At 49.4% G+C, this 17743-nt stretch overlaps 1 protein-coding gene across 3 annotated transcripts; it reads right to left on the reverse strand.

The window, feature by feature from the left end:
• Window positions 1–169: 169 nt before the first annotated feature.
• MLEC (malectin) lies at window positions 170–16331 on the reverse strand. 3 transcript variants are annotated; one of them, XM_049698251.1, is made up of 5 exons: window positions 16308–16331; window positions 7975–8153; window positions 7085–7261; window positions 6921–6978; window positions 170–5739 (listed from the first exon to the last, which is right to left on the reverse strand). In XM_049698251.1, exons 2-5 carry the CDS (start codon window positions 8137–8139, stop codon window positions 5510–5512), a joined length of 630 nt encoding a protein of 209 aa, XP_049554208.1. In that variant the 5' UTR covers window positions 8140–8153; window positions 16308–16331; the 3' UTR covers window positions 170–5509. The 3 variants fall into 3 exon arrangements, with proteins under 3 accessions (XP_049554208.1, XP_033264666.1, XP_004281459.1); XM_033408775.2 differs by lacking the exon at window positions 16308–16331 and adding an exon at window positions 14796–14905; XM_004281411.3 differs by lacking the exon at window positions 16308–16331 and adding an exon at window positions 13941–14712.
• Between the last annotated feature and the right edge of the window lie 1412 nt (window positions 16332–17743).

A 17743-nucleotide genomic window follows, 5' to 3' on the forward strand; every position in this document is an offset into this window, starting at 1 on the left:
TTAACAAAACTCCGTTCCCTTAACCAAACATCCTGGTGAAAAGAAAAGAAAGCTCCCAGACTCATCACGGAAGAACCCTTAGCAGCCAAGAGAACCCCTGGGTTTCCCTCTTCCCACCCCATCACGTCACTTCTTTGCAATCAAGTTCAAACTCAATCCCAACACAGAGTGTCACTGCAAATTGTTTATTAAAACACAAAGCAATGGACAGTGAAAAACATCCTGATTTTTTTACTTTTTGGTGGGAGTAGGGTGGGGCATGGAAGGGGTAGGGACAGATGGAGACAGCCCAGAAGGAAAGAGCTCTATCCACCCCTACAGCTTTCCCGGGCCAGCCAGGTTCAAAGCCCCTCAATCACATCTCACTGTGTCGCTGGAAATGCGTGTTGTGGCTACAGACAGAGAGTAGGTTTGGCCTCTGCAGGGAGAGGATGGTAATCTAGAGTTGGAGCTACAGGGGCTACTAAGAACTTGACACTATCGTCCAGTACTTGGGTACAGAATAGAGCAGCCAGGCCCGATCTAGAGGGGTGGGGTTGGTTTCCTGACGAGCCAGGTTAGGCCAGTAGTGGTTGAAGAGGCTGCCCTGAGCTCTGAATGGGCAGCTGGTCCAAGCGTGGGAGAACTTGATGGAAGGAAAATCCAAGGAGGGAACTAATCCAGGGTCAAATTTCTCTTCATTCCCTGGATCATGACACACCAGGGAAGACAGGAGTCAAGGATGTCTCATTCCTGGTTCTGCCATAATGCCTCTCCCTGCCAACTCTCCCCTCCCACCTGGCAACTCAGCCCTCCTTTCCCGACAGTTGTCCTTTGAAAGGACGGAAAGCGCACTTCAGATTGTTGTTGTTTTTCCTCGTACTGAAATAAAGCCCCGAAGCTCAGAATAGAGGTGAGAATGGAGTTCTGCTTTTCCTGGTGCTACGTGCTCCCCTCTCACAAGACTGCCTGGATGCGAGAGGTGCCAGGGCCCTCTGTGCCAACTCCAGCAGGCACTACTGTTTCCCAGGCTGCCAGCACAATCCTGGCTCCTTGTTTTTATACTCCTGGGGGGTGGGGAGGGGGGAACCCGTCCCAAGAGATCCATCCTGCTCTTTTCCTGCCAACCCAGCCAGGCCCCAGATCATCTGCCCTTATCCAAATGATTTGGCAGCCTACAGCCAGCTTGCCAAATGCAGCTGGGCAAGGACAAACCAGCGGCAGCAAGCCACCCATGTACAGGGAAGAAACCGCCCTCGCTGGGAAGCGGACCCACTGGTGCCAACCTAGTCTTGTAACAAAATGAGGAAATCTAGCCCTCTTGCCCCAGGAGAGATATAAATACAGAGAGTCCTAGCTCAGACTGAAAGGGAAAAATTACTCTGATCTCTCCTAAGCTTGAACATGAAGGCTTCTTTGCAATTTTCTTAGAGCATTTGATCCCTAATTACATCTTCCCATAGAAGAAAAGCAGATTTCTTCTCTGGTTTCTGAACTGATCCTGGGTGTTTCTGGTTCTGCTTCTGCACCATCACTTAGCCTCGCCCCAGGCTCCTTCCCCAGGGGCCACAGTGGATGGAGGCCCAAAGCTTACCCTCCCTCCCCAACTTGTTTTTTGAAAACAGGAGCATCTATTCGTCTCTCACTCTGGAAAGCTCACCTGCTCTTCTAGGTCCTTTTGGAGAGGCATGGAGGACAGTATTAATGTTGCCACTTGATGCCATTAAGGCTCCTCGAGGCAAGAAGACACCTGAATTAGGTCAGAGCCAGACAGGAAAGGGGAGGGGGAGGAAGGGACTGTGAGACCCCCTGCCCAGACCTGAATCTAGAGGGAACGCCCACCCTGGCTCAGAGCAGGAGAGGACAAGGCACTGTGCTGACCGGGTGGGTCCTTCCCCAATCCCCTGGGAGGGTCAAGAACCTGCTGATTCTCCCCCTGTGCTTCCCAAGGTGAGCCAATTTCTAGGGAAAGGAATATAAGTGCTAGGAAAGGGAAAATACTGCTGCTGTTTTCTGAAGTTCAACTGAGATTCTAGAAGCCATGGCCAGGCCTTCCCAGGAGAGGGCAGAGGCAGGATATGGAGGAAGAGAAATTCCTTAAAACAGAAGCTTCTCCAAAAAGAAAAGAAGTCAAATCACAATTCTAAAACTGGATTAAACAGTTCCCAGGCAAAGAAAGGGGGCGGTAAACTTAACTCAAACTTCACCCCATCTCTTCCAAGCCTAAGTGACCTCTACTGTGATCCTCCAATTTCAGGCCAGTATCTCTTAGGCAAACAGTGGGAACAAGAAAACAAGATCACACTCTCAAACCAACAGGTGGGCCTGCAGGCCCTGTGGTCCTCCTGCAATCTGACACCACTGACACAAAGAGAACCACCTTTCAAGTCACCAGAATGCAAGGTAAACACTGAGCAGCTTCTCCTCAAGAGTGGAGGCTTTTTTAGAAAAACGTATCTGGTTTAGGGGACATGGGTCCCAAAGATTGTTTCCTGGCATGATGTTCCCGTCAGCAATGAGTGAAGCCCCCAAAAAGTCTGTTTAGAGGCCAGTTGGTCCCTGACCCAAATCAGGGCTACACTGCAGACTCTCAGCCCACCTCCCTCAGACATCTTTGCCCAGTCCACCCGGAAACTGAACCCAAGCCACACTTCTGGCAACAAGAGTTTCACCTTGGCTATCTGCTCTTGGCTTTGGCCAGCTGGGCTCAGGAAGATCTAAAACCCTAGGACAAGCATGGATCCAGTAGAAGAGCCCAGGCCTCTCCTTCCCCATGCCTAATGGGCGTGACTTCTCACCTCCCCAACCCCAGCCAGACTCCCCTACAGCGCAGCCTCTCAGCCCCTAGCACCAGCTCAGGATACAGACGTGGGGACAAACAGTGCAAAAAGCAAAAGATGAACAACAGAGTGATTCTTGACATACACAATACAAAATAAAAATAAAGAGCACCCCATGCCCACCCCTTTAACCCAAGCTTCATGTACCAAAAACAAAAACAAAAACTTTCAAGTTCAGCATCACAAGCCAACCGTAACCAGCCCTGGGCAGCTCTGTGATCTGGGTGTGCTTGGCTCCAGGGGACTCTACCCCAGCCGCCCCCCATACTTCTTCCTGTTTCCTCACTTCCCCTTTAGTTTTTGTGAGCCACAGAAAGATGTTCCTTCCTTTCAGGCACAACCAAAGAGGAAAGTGCCCGTCCCTATCCCTGAGCTCAGGGGGAAAGGGTGGGCTTGGAAACAGAGGCAGAAGCAAAGCTGCTTGGCTTACAGTACCGTTAGGAAATGGCCCCAGGAACCAGGGTTTCCTTCTGAGACTCTGAGTCACCGAAGGGAAGGGTTGAGGTGAGGAGGCGGGGAGCCCTCCTTCCTCAGAGAGACCCAGGCAAACTAATGAACAAGGCAAAATGGAGGCAGCAAGTCCTCCCGCATCCTGTTTACTCTACTGGCAGTAGCCTACGGCTTTGGAGAGCTGTGACGGAATGGGACTCGAAGCCCCTGTCAGAAGCCCAATTAATAGTCAGGATGTCCACTGCCCCAGGCAGGTGGTCCCAGGACCAAGGCTTCAGGACATCATCCTATAACGCAGGAGCTTCATGAAGCACTCCAGAAGTGTTCCTCTGATTATAGCTTCAGGCCGCAGCTGTCCAGCTGCCTGACTCAGTACCCAAGTATCGAGGCCTAAGTCACAGCTGAAATAAAGGGCTACGACTCTCAAAGGACTAAATGCTGACTTGGAGTAACTCATTAAGAACCAAAACCCAGGACATGAGCCCAAGGGCTACTTACTTTGTCACATAATGAGCAGTTCAAATATATGGAGCTCTTGGAAAACATATCCAAAGAGACAAACTCAAAATTAAACGCATTGTAAAAGGATGAGCCTGGCCTGAGATTCTATGCTGCTCCAGCCCAAGCATAAGCTAATCCTGTGGCTTTCCATCCACAAAATTCCTTGTAGCTTGGCTGGGTCCTCCCTCATTGCTCCCCTAACTGGGAAAAGGATGACAGGGACCAGAAAGGAGAGGAACAAGGAAGCCTCACTTCCTGCAGAAATTTTCCCGTGGAATTCAAGGCAAACACTTAGAGGCTAAGGGTGGCTTCAGAGCTGCCAGGACTATGGCTGACTGGCAATCTTTCAGCCCCGTCACATCAAGAACCTGGCTGAGACTTGGACAAGGAAATGAAAGGACAAAAAGGGCACACTATTAAGGTCAGTGAGAGGCATCACTGGGCCAGATACAGACAATCAGTCTAGCTCCTTGGGGCAGCTCTAGGCTTAAACCAAAACTGCTTGAACCGTGACATGGAAGGATATGGAAATAAATGAACATCAGGTACTAGATACTCTCAACAGTGGTCAGTCACTTAGTAGGGCTCAAGTCTCCGAGGTTGCTCTTAAGTTACGCTAACATAAGCCTTTTCTGATCCAAAGACCAGAAGAGACTTTTAAGGTCAAGTGTTCTGTTGCTGCAGGCTGGAAAGCATCCCTGTCCCCTGGCAGCAAGACCCTACAAAGGGGCCAATAAAAGAACTGCTGGGTCAGGTCCTCCTGGCTGCTGGCTCAGAGATCCAGGGAGGGAGGTACCAGTAAGGTGAGGTGGTAGAGGATAAGACATTCAAGCAGAGGGAACCCCAAATCCCTATGACTCCTTCCCTTCTTGGCAATAACTTAGCGGGATGGTTGAGAGAGAGATTTCAAATGAGCCAGGTTCAGAAAAAAAGAGAGAGAGAGAGGAAATCAAGTCCCCAACAGGCACTGAAATCAAAATGATTCGTTTGTGGTAAGAAGTCAGAGGCAACTTGAGGACCTGATATAAACTAATCGTCTCGGATACCAGACAGTTCTCTAACTGGCACATGTCAGGGAGACAAGCAATGACAAAGCTCAAACACTTAAGGTGGAACCATCATTGGGCTAAAACCAGAAAGGCTTCCAAGTAAGGAAGTATCTACTTTTCTTTCTTCTTTTTAATCCCCCTTCCGTTTTCATCTTTATCATACAAATTGTACACCTTCACACACACACACACACACACACACACTTTGAATCCCAGGACATCTGAAAACTTATCTGGACATAACTTCAGAACATACCCAACTCCCAGCGCTAATCTTCTCAGGTAAGAAGATGACATTTCCCTGCTGTTAATTTCTAACCTAAAAAAAGGAACCGTGTCTGCTCTGAGTTCAGAGTCCTTTCCACTGTGTTTAGGGACGAACACCCTGGACCAGGTAGGATCCAGTTTACCCTCTGTACCCTGGAGAGGAAAGAGATGGCTGGGGGCCACCACAAAGAGAGAACTAGGACTGGAGCAGGTCTAGGACCAGGTGGTGGATGAGGGCTGCTCTCTACTCACTCCACCTCTTTTCATCTCCTTTAATTGTGTGTGTGTGTGTGTGTGTGTGTGTGTGTGTGTGTGTTTCATTTGTTTGTTTTTGTTAATCACTGTAAAAAATACAGAAACCCAAACCAACATGTTTGGTTTCTTTCCCACACCCCTCCACCTGTTCAGGATGGTGATTTGTTCTCACAATCGGCAGAGGCAGAAGAGGGTTGGAATGAAGACTCCGAAGGCCACCAGGATGGGAAACATGAGGCTGCTGTTGTCCGAGGCATAGGGGTTGGGCGTGCGGGGGCCCGACTGCACCCGGTTCTTATTGGTCTGTCTTTTGAGATTAGACCCTTCATCGTATTCTTCCTCCTCCTCCTCCTCTTCTTTCTTCTCCAGTCCTGGATGAGGCTGCAGCTTTGGTACATCTGACACAAGAAGAAGAACACTTTTTAAGTAGGACCCATGGCATTTACGTGAGGCCCTTAAGGGCAGTGAATGAGCCACAGTAAAGAGACCCTGTGACCTAAGCAGGATCCACAGGAAGGAGCAGAAACAGTTCCCAGCCTAGAGAAGAGCAGATTGCTGCGCAAACATTTGTCTTCTTTAGATTTAACTAAAACGTAGTAAAAGCCCTGAGCACGGAGAGGTTCACTATCTCCCCTTCCTGTCCTACTTCTTCAGAGCCCAGAAAGAACCAGACTGGACAAGGACAATGACCCGACACCCAAAGATTAACCTTTTCAAACCTCTCCTCCTCCCTCCTACAATCCCACATTCCCTTTTGATTCCCACAGCAATCAAGGAAAAGCTGATCCACAGAGTTGTGGGTTCTCAGCACACACTACCCCTCTGTTTTCTGTCCCCTCCTGAGGGACTCTGGCTACAAATCAGTTTGGTGGCAAGACATCCTCTGGGATGTCAAAACAATAGAATGCGAAAAAAAAAAAAAAAAAGGATGCGAGCCTCGGTGCTTCCAGGATGAGGTGGGGAAAGGTACAGAGGTGGGATGGGGGAGAAAAGTCACTAAGACAGAAACTTTCTCTGCAAAAATCAGCCTGGGAAAGCTGGCAGCCAGGACCCTCAACCCTGAGAAAGAGATGTACTCTCAGGCTGGATCCCAAGGACAGGGAGACATTAATAGATGAAGTTTTGCTCAGTGCAGCCCAGCAATGCTGCACTCTCTTGGAGCACACCAAAACACTCAAGGACCCTTCCTTCTGCCTTTTTCTTCTTTCTGCCCCCAGGACACAGATGTCAAAGAAACAGAATAAGGATGAGTTTTAGGCAATTCCAAATGACTACAAGGCTCAGGGTACACCATGGGTAACATTATTAATCCCAATTTATAGTAGGGTTAAAGGATTTTGTCCAAAACCAATCCGCTGATTAATTGGCGGCAGCAAGATATGAACACAGATCTTACTCAGAAGCTTACGGCTAGCACCATGCTACACTTCACCCCCGGCCACCGGACTCTGGGTTCCCCACAATCTGGCTTTAAGTATTAGTGTTTTCAAAACAGCGATCAGCTAAACCATCCCCCCAAGGGCTTCCTCAATCATATCCTTCAGACCACGTCAAAAAGCAGATCAGAAACACAACTTACCGTCCACTGTCCCAGCCATGATGTAGAGTGCACAGACTTTGGGATTGTCATAGTATCCCTAGGAAATGGGAAACAGCGGTCAACCCCACACAGCAGCAAACATCCCCCCTGCACCCATTCTTTTGAGCTCATCCTCAGCTGTGAGGGCAGAGTAGGAGCGTTACCTTGACAAACTCAATGTAGAGTTTCCCTGTGAAGGTGGACACCTCCCCCTGGACACTCAGCTTCCCCTTTCTGATGCTCATCGGGATGATTTCATCATGAGCTGTACTGTGTCCAACGCGATCAAAGATATCCAAGTCCTTCACCACAACATGGCCATTCAATCGCACATCAAATACCTGCCAAGATGAGAAAAGGAGACAATGTCAAAACCACCCGCTTCACACCCCTTCCCCAGTTGGACATGAGGTACCTGCCTGGGCTTCAAGTTCAAAAGTAATTCAAGGAATGACAGGACTGGATATACTCCAGGGTGGCTAGAGTCCTTTACCTGAGCTAAATCAAAGCCATGTTCCTTCACTGTCAAGGTCGCACACTGGCCGTAGGGAACAAAGAATACAAACAAAAAGCTCAACATGGAAAGAAGGAAATTCAGAGGAAGGGACAGGAAAAGAACAGGGCTAAAAACAAGAAGGTGCTGACAACCAAGAAGGGAGAGGCTATAACCAGGAGGGCCTTAAGAGGATTAGTGGCCAAGAACTAGGATTCTGGCGTAGCCTTCTGTCACCAATCCCAAGGCAAGTTCAGTCGTGTAGTAATGGGACACAGCTGGGCAAAAGGAATCCAGCTTTGGGAGTTCCCTGGCTGCCTAGTGGTTAGGATCCTGGGCTTTCACTGCCATGGCCTGGGTTTGATCCCTGGTCACAGAACTGAGACCCTGTAGGCCGCATGGTACAGCCTTTAAAAAAAAAAAAAAAAAATCCAGCTTTTCCTCAAAGCTCATCTGTTCCTCCCTTCTGGGAACACGTCTCACACTCTCTGGCCCTTAGCAGAGGGCTATCCAAAAGTGGTAACATCCCACTGGTCAAGCAGGGGCCTGACCAGGCCTCACCTTCTGCTGGGACTGTGCAAAGTAGACCTCGGCAAATTTCAACACCAGTACATAGTCCCCCTCCTCCTTGATGGGCACTTCGTAGCCAAAGGTCTCCTCATTGTACCGCTCTGTTTGATACAGGATCTGGTCTTCGGGGTTGGAACGCAGAATTGGCAGTTTCATGCCATAGTCAGAGGCTGGGCACAAAAGACAAAGAGAAACCATGTCAGAGGCAGAACACAAAAGAAGAGTGGAGACCCCAGAACCACCAGAGGCATTTCCAGAGCAATGCTAATAACCCTCCCAGTGGAAGGGGCCACCTCCATTGCACCTGGCTCTCAAGAGACCAGCCACAAAGGCAAGAATCAGATAACCCGTTACCAAGGAAGAGTAAAATGAAAGAAACCAAGCACTAATCACCCCAAGAAGCTCCCATAACCCTCATAGCGGAACTTTTTGAAAGCATGTGAAAATGACTTTTCCCCAACTATATCCAGAGTGATGGGAAGGGAACAAGTCTAACTCATTACTAGAACAAAGCACTATGCTACAGCTGCTGGGCTCCCTGGTGAGGGAGAGCTTCAGAGAAACCTCATAAAACCAGGGGGATGGCCAGGAACACCGCAAGACAATTAAGTTCAAAGAATGTTGTTTTTTTCTCATTCAGAAAAGCTCAGTCTAAATAAAAAACAGGATATCTGTTAGGAAAGTCATTCTTCATTGTCTTTACTACAAATTAAGATACCAGCTTTGGCTGCTTTTTATAATTATTTCATTCAAAAAGTTCCAAGGATGGTCAAAAGAAATATGTTCATTAAAAAAAGGATGTGATGGGCTTCCCTGGTGGCGCAGTGGTTGAGAGTGTCCGCCTGCCGATGCAGGGGACACGGGTTCGTGCCCTGGTCCGGGAAGATCCCACATGCCGCAGGGCAGCTGGGCCCGTGAGCCATGGCCACTGAGCCTGCGCATCCGGAGCCTGTGCTCCGCAACAGGAGAGGCCACAACAGTGAGAGGCCCGCGTACCGGAGAAAAAAAAAAAGGATGTGATGTTCTCTAATTTCCTTTGGGTCCAAACACCTTACTTCCCACAGACTCATAGAACTCAACCTCACGCAGGCTCTTGAACTTTTCCCCAGACAAACCGAAAGGAAAACAAGCTCCTACGATATCCCCAGCACCTGACACAGGCCCTGGCACATACGTAGGCACTCAATATGATTCGCTGAACGAACAAATGGTAACAAAGGAGGTGCCTGCAGAGAGTCAAGCCATGCACTCCTCTCCACAGGGCCAGAGCCACCCTAGCAGGGAAAGAAAATGTGCCACGGTCCTATTGGCACCTCTGGCCTAAGATGCCCAGGTCCAGAGGGAGCCACCTTTCCCGTTTCAGACAGACAAGGAATAAGGTGGAGTAATAGTAAAAAGTTCTTACTTGGGTGGGTATTAGAAGAGCCAAAAACCTCTGTTGCCCTCAGCCTGCCCCCAATCTTAGTAGGAAACGGGTCTGTACATGTTTTTCTTTCCCCCACGTTACAAACCATACCCAGGTCTTTCCTCAAATATAAGATTCCACACTCCGGCCCCAGAGATGACTAGCTATGCTTTCCAGGGCTCCATCAATCTATTGATACTTTCCAAACCACAGACTTAGCAGTGATTTCAGTACATGGGCCTAGTCTCTCCTCCTCCTTGGAGAAGTCTTGGAATTAAGATTTTAAGACCATCTTCCAATCTCACATGGTGACTCTGAAGACATCTGGCACCTAGATCCTTTGGGTGACGTTTGAGAGCGGTCATCCCGGGAGCTTTATCTTCTGAAACTCCAAGGGAGAGGATCTTTTATCTCTAAGGGAGGTAAAAGAGTAACTAAAAGATCCAATGGCTAAGGTCAAGCCCTCGGAAAAATAAACAGAAGTGTTAACAGTTCCTGTAAGTGAATGGCAGCCAGGAGATCAGATGGACCTATGAGACAATGAACAGGAAACTCATTGCACTTTTGTCTCCAGACATTTTTTTCTTCCTATTTCTCCTCAAGAAATCAAAGAAGGTGGGGGCTGAGTAGCACTGCAAAGGATGTACTGCCAACTGCCCCAGCTCTGTTCCAGGCTCAGACCACAAACCTGTAAAGATTAAAAGATTGCCAGTCCTCTTCCACCTGAGTTCTAAGAATCTCCCTCTTCCTCAAAGACCGTGATCCTTACAAATTTGCAACAGTCACTAGATTTGCTTTTCAGAGACACAGAAAAGGTTGTGCATGTATACAGAATCATTTCCCCCCCCTTCCAGCATGGAAAAAGTGAGAAACTGAGGTAATGTAATCTGTGGCACTCTCAGTCCCACGGCTATGAAAACTCAGCCATGTGAGCAAAAAACTACTTAACAATCTTGGAATTACCTTTAAATATTTTCCCAAGTGGCTTTCCAACGAGATTTGCCACAGGCAAAGTTTTGCCCAAGTCCCAAAAGAGACAATAGCAAGAAGGACTTTTTCTCCGCCCCCACCCCAGCCTTTATGCATTCACAGCTAAGTTTCTCTGAAATACAGTGTATACATGCAGCACACCACTGCAGCTGGTACGACATGGTTCAGATAGTTAACCAAAGGAGGGGGACCAAAGGGCCCACACTATGTCCCCAGCTTTTTAGCTCTAGACAATGGAGTCAGCAGGCTACGTGAAAAATTCAGCCCAGGTTTGAAGGTAAGAGGGGCCTGGATTTGAATCCTGGCTCTGCCACCTACTATGTGATGTGGAACAAGTTGTCTTCTCTAGGTGTTTTCTCACCTGGAAAATGGGGTATCACCTACCTAAATTCTCTACCAGTGAACTGCTTCTAGGAGGGCCTGCAAACAAAGTCTGCCCCTTATGTGGCAGTATAGGAAGAGAATTCTAAGCAAATCCCTTGGTCTTAAGCAAATCAGAGGTAGCAGTGTCTCTCTCACACTATCTTTTCAAGCTCTTATCTCCCCAAAGCCAAATCCTTCCCCAGCCAAAAGGAAAGGGTCTTCGTTAGGTCTACAGAATTAGTCATCCGATGGGCTCAGGCCCCTGGCCAGCTTTTTTCCCCTCCAGAGCCACATTCTGCTCCACTTTTAATTCCATGTAAAAGGTCATTGAGCAAAGAAAAAGATAGAGACACTTTAACCTACTCTGGACAGGAGAACTTTCAGACTCGTGTCACTGATTTCAAAAGCATGACAAGTTTTATGAAGGAAAACTGAAGGCTCAAGAGAGGGAAAGCGAATACTTCAAGGTCATACAAATGACTAGCGGGCATCCTTCTATGAAGAGGAAATATCTCCTAAAACCAAGCCAAGTTCAATGCCCTCAAGCCAAATAACCAGGTCTTTTCCACCACAGAGTCAAGAGAAACCCAGAAAGAGCAAGTTAAAAAGAACCTGGAATGCACAGCACACCAAAATCCCACACGGAGCGCTTCTGAATCACTCTCGGTAGTGGTACCTCCATCTGCTGAAGCACACAGGTTGAAAAAAGCCTTTCCCAGGCTGTCAGCATCTTCTATGAGCACTAGCTATCCTCAAGGCAGAAATGAAATTCAATAAACATTATGAAGTGCCTTTGAAAGCAAAAGCCACTGGGTGCCCTGGCCCACTCACGGTTACGAGAATGCTGAACTACAAAGACGCTATAGAGAAACAGCAAGTTCAAAAGCAGGCCAAACTCCTATCTGGATTAACTTGGCAACAAATACCTGAATTCATTCAACATAAAAATGGACTTTCCTCGCGTGCTGGAAACAATATCACAGGCATGTGGGAAAGACAGACATACAGCTCCTACCGCAATTACTATAAATAGCTGCAGGAGGCAAGGGTCTCCAAATACCTGGCAACCCTTACCCAAACAGTGCCAGAGAAGGGCAGGCAGAGGGAACCGCTGCACCACCCTTGGTGGTGCTGACTCCTTCACACAGAAAGAAACTAGAGAGCTGCCTTCTGAGAGAGGATGATAAATCACTTCTCAGCCCCAGACCTAAAGCCAACAAAATGCTACTCTCAGGAGCCCTCTAAGTGCAATGTTGCAACTGGCTGGTCCAAGCTACAACAGCCTACAAGCCAACGACCGCCCTCTACTCTCCATCCACGCCTTAATACTGCTACAATTCATACCCAAATGGACCGCCAGAGTGGAGCAGGGAACCTCTTTATGGAGTGGCAGGGTCTGTCTGAGACAGGACTCCAGTACACATGAGCTTTGGTAATTTGGTAAGTCGCATACTTTTACCTGCTACAATAAACTCTTCCAAAGGAACTGCGACCATGAGCCAGTAACCCAAGGACAGAGAGCCTGGCTGAGTGCTGACCAGACCAAAAAAAAAAACCAAACCCACCGGCACCAGCAAATTAAAACAACGATTTCTGAATAAGGGGAGTAGCTGGGGACTAAACCTGTGTGGTCTTAGCTCCCTCCTCTGCACAACGGACCAAAGAGGATAATGTAACCTATGTAAAGCCTGGTATCTGTTAAGTGAAAGGAACCATCTGCACACTGTCTCACCATGGCTATCTCTAGAGGCAAAGTCCATAAACGGTCTCCTTCCTCCCTGCCCACACCCATGAAGAAAGAGGAAGGGTCCAGGATGGAGATAGCAATGACCTCCTGCTATTAAGTCTGGCTTTGGCTGCTGTTACAGCTGCTAGAGACCAGGGCCCTGACTCAGCTGAACCCAGGCTACTGAGACCTACATGCCAGGGCTAAATAAATTCCAGAGCTAAACTGAAGACAAACATAGTGCTTCAGAAAACAGCTCTGTGTCCCAACACCGTGACATGTATGGAAGCAATAAACTCCCCAATATAACAAACTCCAGGACACTGCAATTAACTTGGTTGGAAGAACTAAGTTAAACCCTTTAGGAAAGGCAAGAGCCAAATCTGGCATTGTGGAAAAAAGAGTGAGAAAGTCTGTCTCCTACTTTTCTGAAGATGGCATATTGCCAATCTGGCAGCCTCTGAACCCAGCATACGGCATAAATCTCTTTCCAACACATGAAGCGACGAACTTCCTTCTTAATCCTGTTTTCCAATCCTACTAACAGAAGAAACAGAGTCTAGAGCAGATTTTCCCAAAGGGTGGTCTGCAGATGTCCTACATCAGAAGCCCTGGGTGCAGAAACCTGGGTTTAATCTACAGGTCTGGAATTTGTATTTTTAACCAGCTCCCATGGCAGTTCCTACACTAACTTTGAGAACTGTGCAGCTCTGTCAAAACTACTGTTGCTCAATCAATTAAGTCAAAATCATTTTTCCCATAAGCTGGAATCACACCTCTCAGGACCACTTAGGGTAGGTTCTCCGCACTCGCAGACGTAATATTCAGACCTTACGCTGGCTGACCCAGCTGACACACCACCAGCCCCCTGTGCAGTATGGTTTCGACATAACCGCCCTCTGGAAAGGGCCTGCAGCTTCTACTTTTATGCACACACATGCCCCGCTCCAAAGGGGGTTGGGGGAGGAGGCTACAATCAAACTTTCCTGGCCCATCCTCTTCGAAGACTCCTTTCCATTCTGGCTAAGAATCAAGCCCCGCTCTTGCAGAGAGGGCAAGAAAGCGGCCCATTTCTGGGTCGGCAGGAATATACCAGAAACTGACTTGAAAGGCGAGCAGAACCTCCGGGTCAGGGACAGCGATAACCGAAAAACCCGTGAGGCCTCAAGGTGGCAATAGGCCGCCCTCGTCTTTACTCTCCTAGCTTGGGTGGAGGTGAGGGGTTAAGAAAATGCAGGATGCGAGGTCCAAATATCACTTCTCGCCAACTCTCTGCCTCGACGGCTCTAGGTAGCTTCGAGCCAGTGCCAGGCTCTGGGCTCTGATCGGGTTCCCGAGGAAACCGTAGAGAGAAACTTCGCTCCAGAGACGTGGCCCCAGGGTCGAGGAAGGGGCTCGGGGCCCGCAGCCCTCGGCGCGCTGCGCCGGGCACGGCAGGCCCGGAATCCGGCGGCTCAGCCGAGGAGCTCTCACCTCGGCCCACCCGGCCTTCCAAAGGGTCCTTGCGAAAGTGGATGCCGTGCACGTCCACATGCGCCTCTCCGCCGGCGTTGACGGCCCAAATCACGCTCTCGGGCAGCCCGGCCCCAGCCGAGCCCACCACGCCGAGCCCCGGTCCCCGGAGCGCCGGCAGCAGCAGCAGCAGCAGCAGCAGCAGCAGCAGCAGTCGCAGGAGCGCCACGGCGGCTCCCTCAACCGCCCGGGCGCCCAGCATGGCGGCCTCCACAGCGGGGGGCAGCCTCCGCCGAGCCTTGTCCTCAGCCCCGCCAGGCCGCCCCGGACTCAGAAAAACAGCGCCACGGGCCGCTGTGCCTCAGCCGCCGGAGACATGTCGCTCTCAGGCCTACTTCTCAGCCACGGGTGCCACCTCCCACCTCAGGAACAACCTACCCCACCTCCCAGCCCCGGCCACGACCCTGCAGCCAATCAGCACCCGGCCCTCATTAACTACCCACCACCCCGCCGGGAGGCGCCCGCCCATTGCCTGCCAGGCGCGGGAAAAGGCGTGGCTACTCCCAGGAGCTGGCCCAACCACCAAGGCACGTGAGGGAGCGCGCGCAGAGTTGGGTTGAAGCGGCGGTTCAATGCGGAAGTGGCGAGGTGGAAGCGCCCAGGCGGCCCCGGAATCCCACAGCTGAATAGGAAAGGGGGCCTAGCGGGGAAGGTTTAGAATAGGGCGCACTGACACGTCGCCAGCACTTCCGGTGTTCCAGGTTTGGGGGACCGAATAGGCTCCCGAGGGGGCGCTGCCGACTTTCCCGCCCCCTTTCTTTCTCAGGGAGAAGCATGAGCATACGCTCTAGTAGGAGAAGCAATGACTCTTCCGACCTGAGACTCGGCCTTTCTCCCCGCGTGAGAAGAGAACCCATCCTCCTCTAGAAAGGCCACAGGCACAGGTTTTCAGGGCAAGGTTCTCACGAAGATCCCGCCCCCACCCCTTAGCGGGCTCTGGGCTGGTGGTAGCGTCCAGACGGCCGCCCAATCAGAAGGCTCCAACGCAGCGGAAACGCGTGGCTTGGGGGGAGGGGCTCCAGGCTACCCATATCTCCATGGCGACAGCCTCGGGCAGGCCCCAGCTTTGGAGGGGAGGGGCTGGGGCTTTGCCGGCTCCGGCAAGGACTTGGAGGTACCCAGTATGGAGGTCCAGGCTGTCCCGTACAGGCATGACCCTAGCTTCCTCCCTGCTCTTTGGCAGTTCACCCAGCGCTCTCCTGCCTTGGCGATCCCTGCGCTGTGGTCGCTGCCCGAACTCCCACTTCTCAGAGAAACTGAGGCCCAGAGAGGGGAGGAGCGTTGCCCAAACGGTCAAACCGCAAGTTTAGGGCGGAGCCAAGGCAAAACTCCATTTATCCATTTGTTCCACATTATTTATCAAGACCCTACTACTAGGGTTGTCAGATTTAGCAGATAAAATACAGGAAGCCCAGTTAAATTTGAATTTCAAATAAATGGAACATATACTAAAAATAATTTATTGCTTGTCTAAAATTCAAATTAAACTGGGCTTTTTTGCATTTTATCTGACAACCCTGCCTACTACCTGGCAGGCAATTAGTTTTGGGCAGCAGTGAACAAAACTACACCCAGGATCTCGCATGAGAATCACAGTCCTGACTCAATTATTTAGTTAGAACAATGAGGAATGCTATAAAGGAACAAAGTGAGGTACGGAAAAGGAGTGTAGGTGGGGAATTTAAATGCACCCGAATTCCTTCCCCAGACCCCAAGAGCAGATTCCCACAGAGACAATTTCTGTAGTATCCTCTACTGGTCCCACTTTTTTCCCCCTGTTTTGCAAGAATCTGGACTTGCTTCCTCCCACAGACTTGTTTCCCCTCCCAAGGCCTCTTTGGGGCCCTGCCCTAGAGTGTCGAATCCTACTTTCCTCTGAAACCTGTCATCTTTGGAGGAACCTGACAAGTCAGAGCTTGAAGAGCCCTCAGTGCAGGGGCGTGGTGCAAATGGGGAAACACAGGCACAAAGAGGTGATGGAGACTTCCTCCCTCCTGTAAAGCCTATGTTCTGGCCATTTACTACACTGCTTCCAGGAGCTCATGTTTATCCTCAAGGCAGTCTAGTCTAGGAGGCACTATCACAGAAACGATTAAACTTTTGAAAAGGACCCAGAAACCCTAACCTTAAGCCTTCTCCCAGTCTCCTAGATCCTTGGTCACCCCAGGAGGTAAACAAGATAACTGGCTAGCCCCCCTCCCCCAAACTAGGCCCTTCAGAGTCCATGCCTTGCTGGGCTATCCTTGTACCGAGGGGCCTGGCCCCGCTTTTGAGGTTCAGATGCTTGTCGATTAGGCTACCTCTTAGGTAAAACAAAAGTTCTGATACCCTGGAGGCGGGATGAGCATGGGATCTGAGTTAGACTTCCTGGGTTCCAAACCCTGCTCCACCATTCACTCACCATGTGGTCTTGGGCAACCTCTCTGAGTTTCAAGTTTCCTCAACTGTGACATAATAATAGTTTCTACTTCAAAGGGTAGATGTGAGAATTAGAGAAGGTAATGCAACCATCTGACTCAGCAATTTCACTCCATTTCACCCAAGAGAAATAAAAACATATGTTCACACAGACACTTGTACATGAATGTTCATAGCAGCATTATTCATAATGGCCAAAAAGTAGAAGTAACCCAGATGCCCATCAACTAATGAATGGGTTTTTAAAATGTGGTATATCTATACAATAGACTATTCAGCCAGAAAAAGTAACAAAGTACTGCTACAGACTACAACATGGATGAACCTTGAAAACATTGTACTGAGTGAAAGAAACCAGAAAAAAAAAGGCCACAAAGTCTATTATTGCATTTATATAAAATGTCCAGAATAGGCAAATCTATAGGGACAGAAAGTAGCTTATGGTTTGTCTGGGGCTGGGGAAGCAGGGAGATTGGGGCGTGATAACTAAAGGGTATAGGGTGTCCTTTTGGGGTAATGAAAATATCTAAAATCAATTATGGTATGATTGCACAATTCTGTGAATATACTAAAAACCACTGATTTGTACATGTTAAATAGATGAATTGCATGGTATGTGAATTATATCTAAATAAAACTGTTACCAAAAAGAAGAGGGAAGAAGAGGAAGAGAAGGAGGTGGGTGGAGGAGGGAGGGGAGAAGGTGATGTACATTAGAATAGAATAGACATTAGAATAGTGGCTGCCACAAGCCAAGCACTCAACCAGTCGTTATCCTGGAATGAAAGGGTCCCTGAGTTTTTGCTTTCTGCAATGTAACCCCACCTGCACTGTGACAGACTGCCAGAGTTAGGCTTTTTTAGGAATGCCCAGAGCTCATGATAAGTATAATCACTGAGGTTGCAGCCTCCTCAAACTCCTTTCTGCTGGAAGACTCTGTGCCCCTTAAGGGTGACAATGTCTTCTGTAGGCAGCACCCCCTCACCCTGGGGCAGGTGAAATTGGTGGTACCATTTAACAGGGTATTTCCTAACAGAAGAATTGGGCCCTTCAATTCAAGCTCTTTCTCTTATCTCATGAGATTCTTACAGTGTTTGAAAGCCCCATAGCCTACTATCCCCATGTATATAACAGAGGAAACAAGCCCGCAGGGATAGGGGCCAGCAGTTTTCAAATGATGGGCGTTGCTCCTGCAAGCAGAAGTTGGTTGCTACAGAATGGGGTCTCATCTGAGAGATTCTGGCTCAGGGGCAGTCTCCTGGGGGCAAGGCGACTTGACTGGGGCGGAGGGAGTCAAGTTTCTAGCAGCTGAAGGGTCATCAGGAGTGGGACTCAGGGCTGGGATG

Source organism: Orcinus orca, chromosome 15, assembly GCF_937001465.1.
Source record: "Orcinus orca chromosome 15, mOrcOrc1.1, whole genome shotgun sequence".
Lineage (NCBI taxonomy): Eukaryota > Metazoa > Chordata > Mammalia > Artiodactyla > Delphinidae > Orcinus > Orcinus orca.

What these genes read in the sequence shown, in the direction of transcription:
- MLEC (XM_004281411.3), bottom strand. Translation starts at nt 14,181, where the DNA reads ATGCTGGGCGCCCGGGCGGTTGAGGGAGCCGCCGTGGCGCTCCTGCGA. An exon ending in TTGCACAGTCCCAGCAGAAG is followed by an intron (nt 7,262 to 7,974) that starts GTGAGGCCTGGT and finishes TCATCTTGGCAG; the next exon opens with GTATTTGATGTGCGATTGAA. An exon ending in CATGGCTGGGACAGTGGACG is followed by an intron (nt 5,740 to 6,920) that starts GTAAGTTGTGTT and finishes TTCTTGTGTCAG; the next exon opens with ATGTACCAAAGCTGCAGCCT.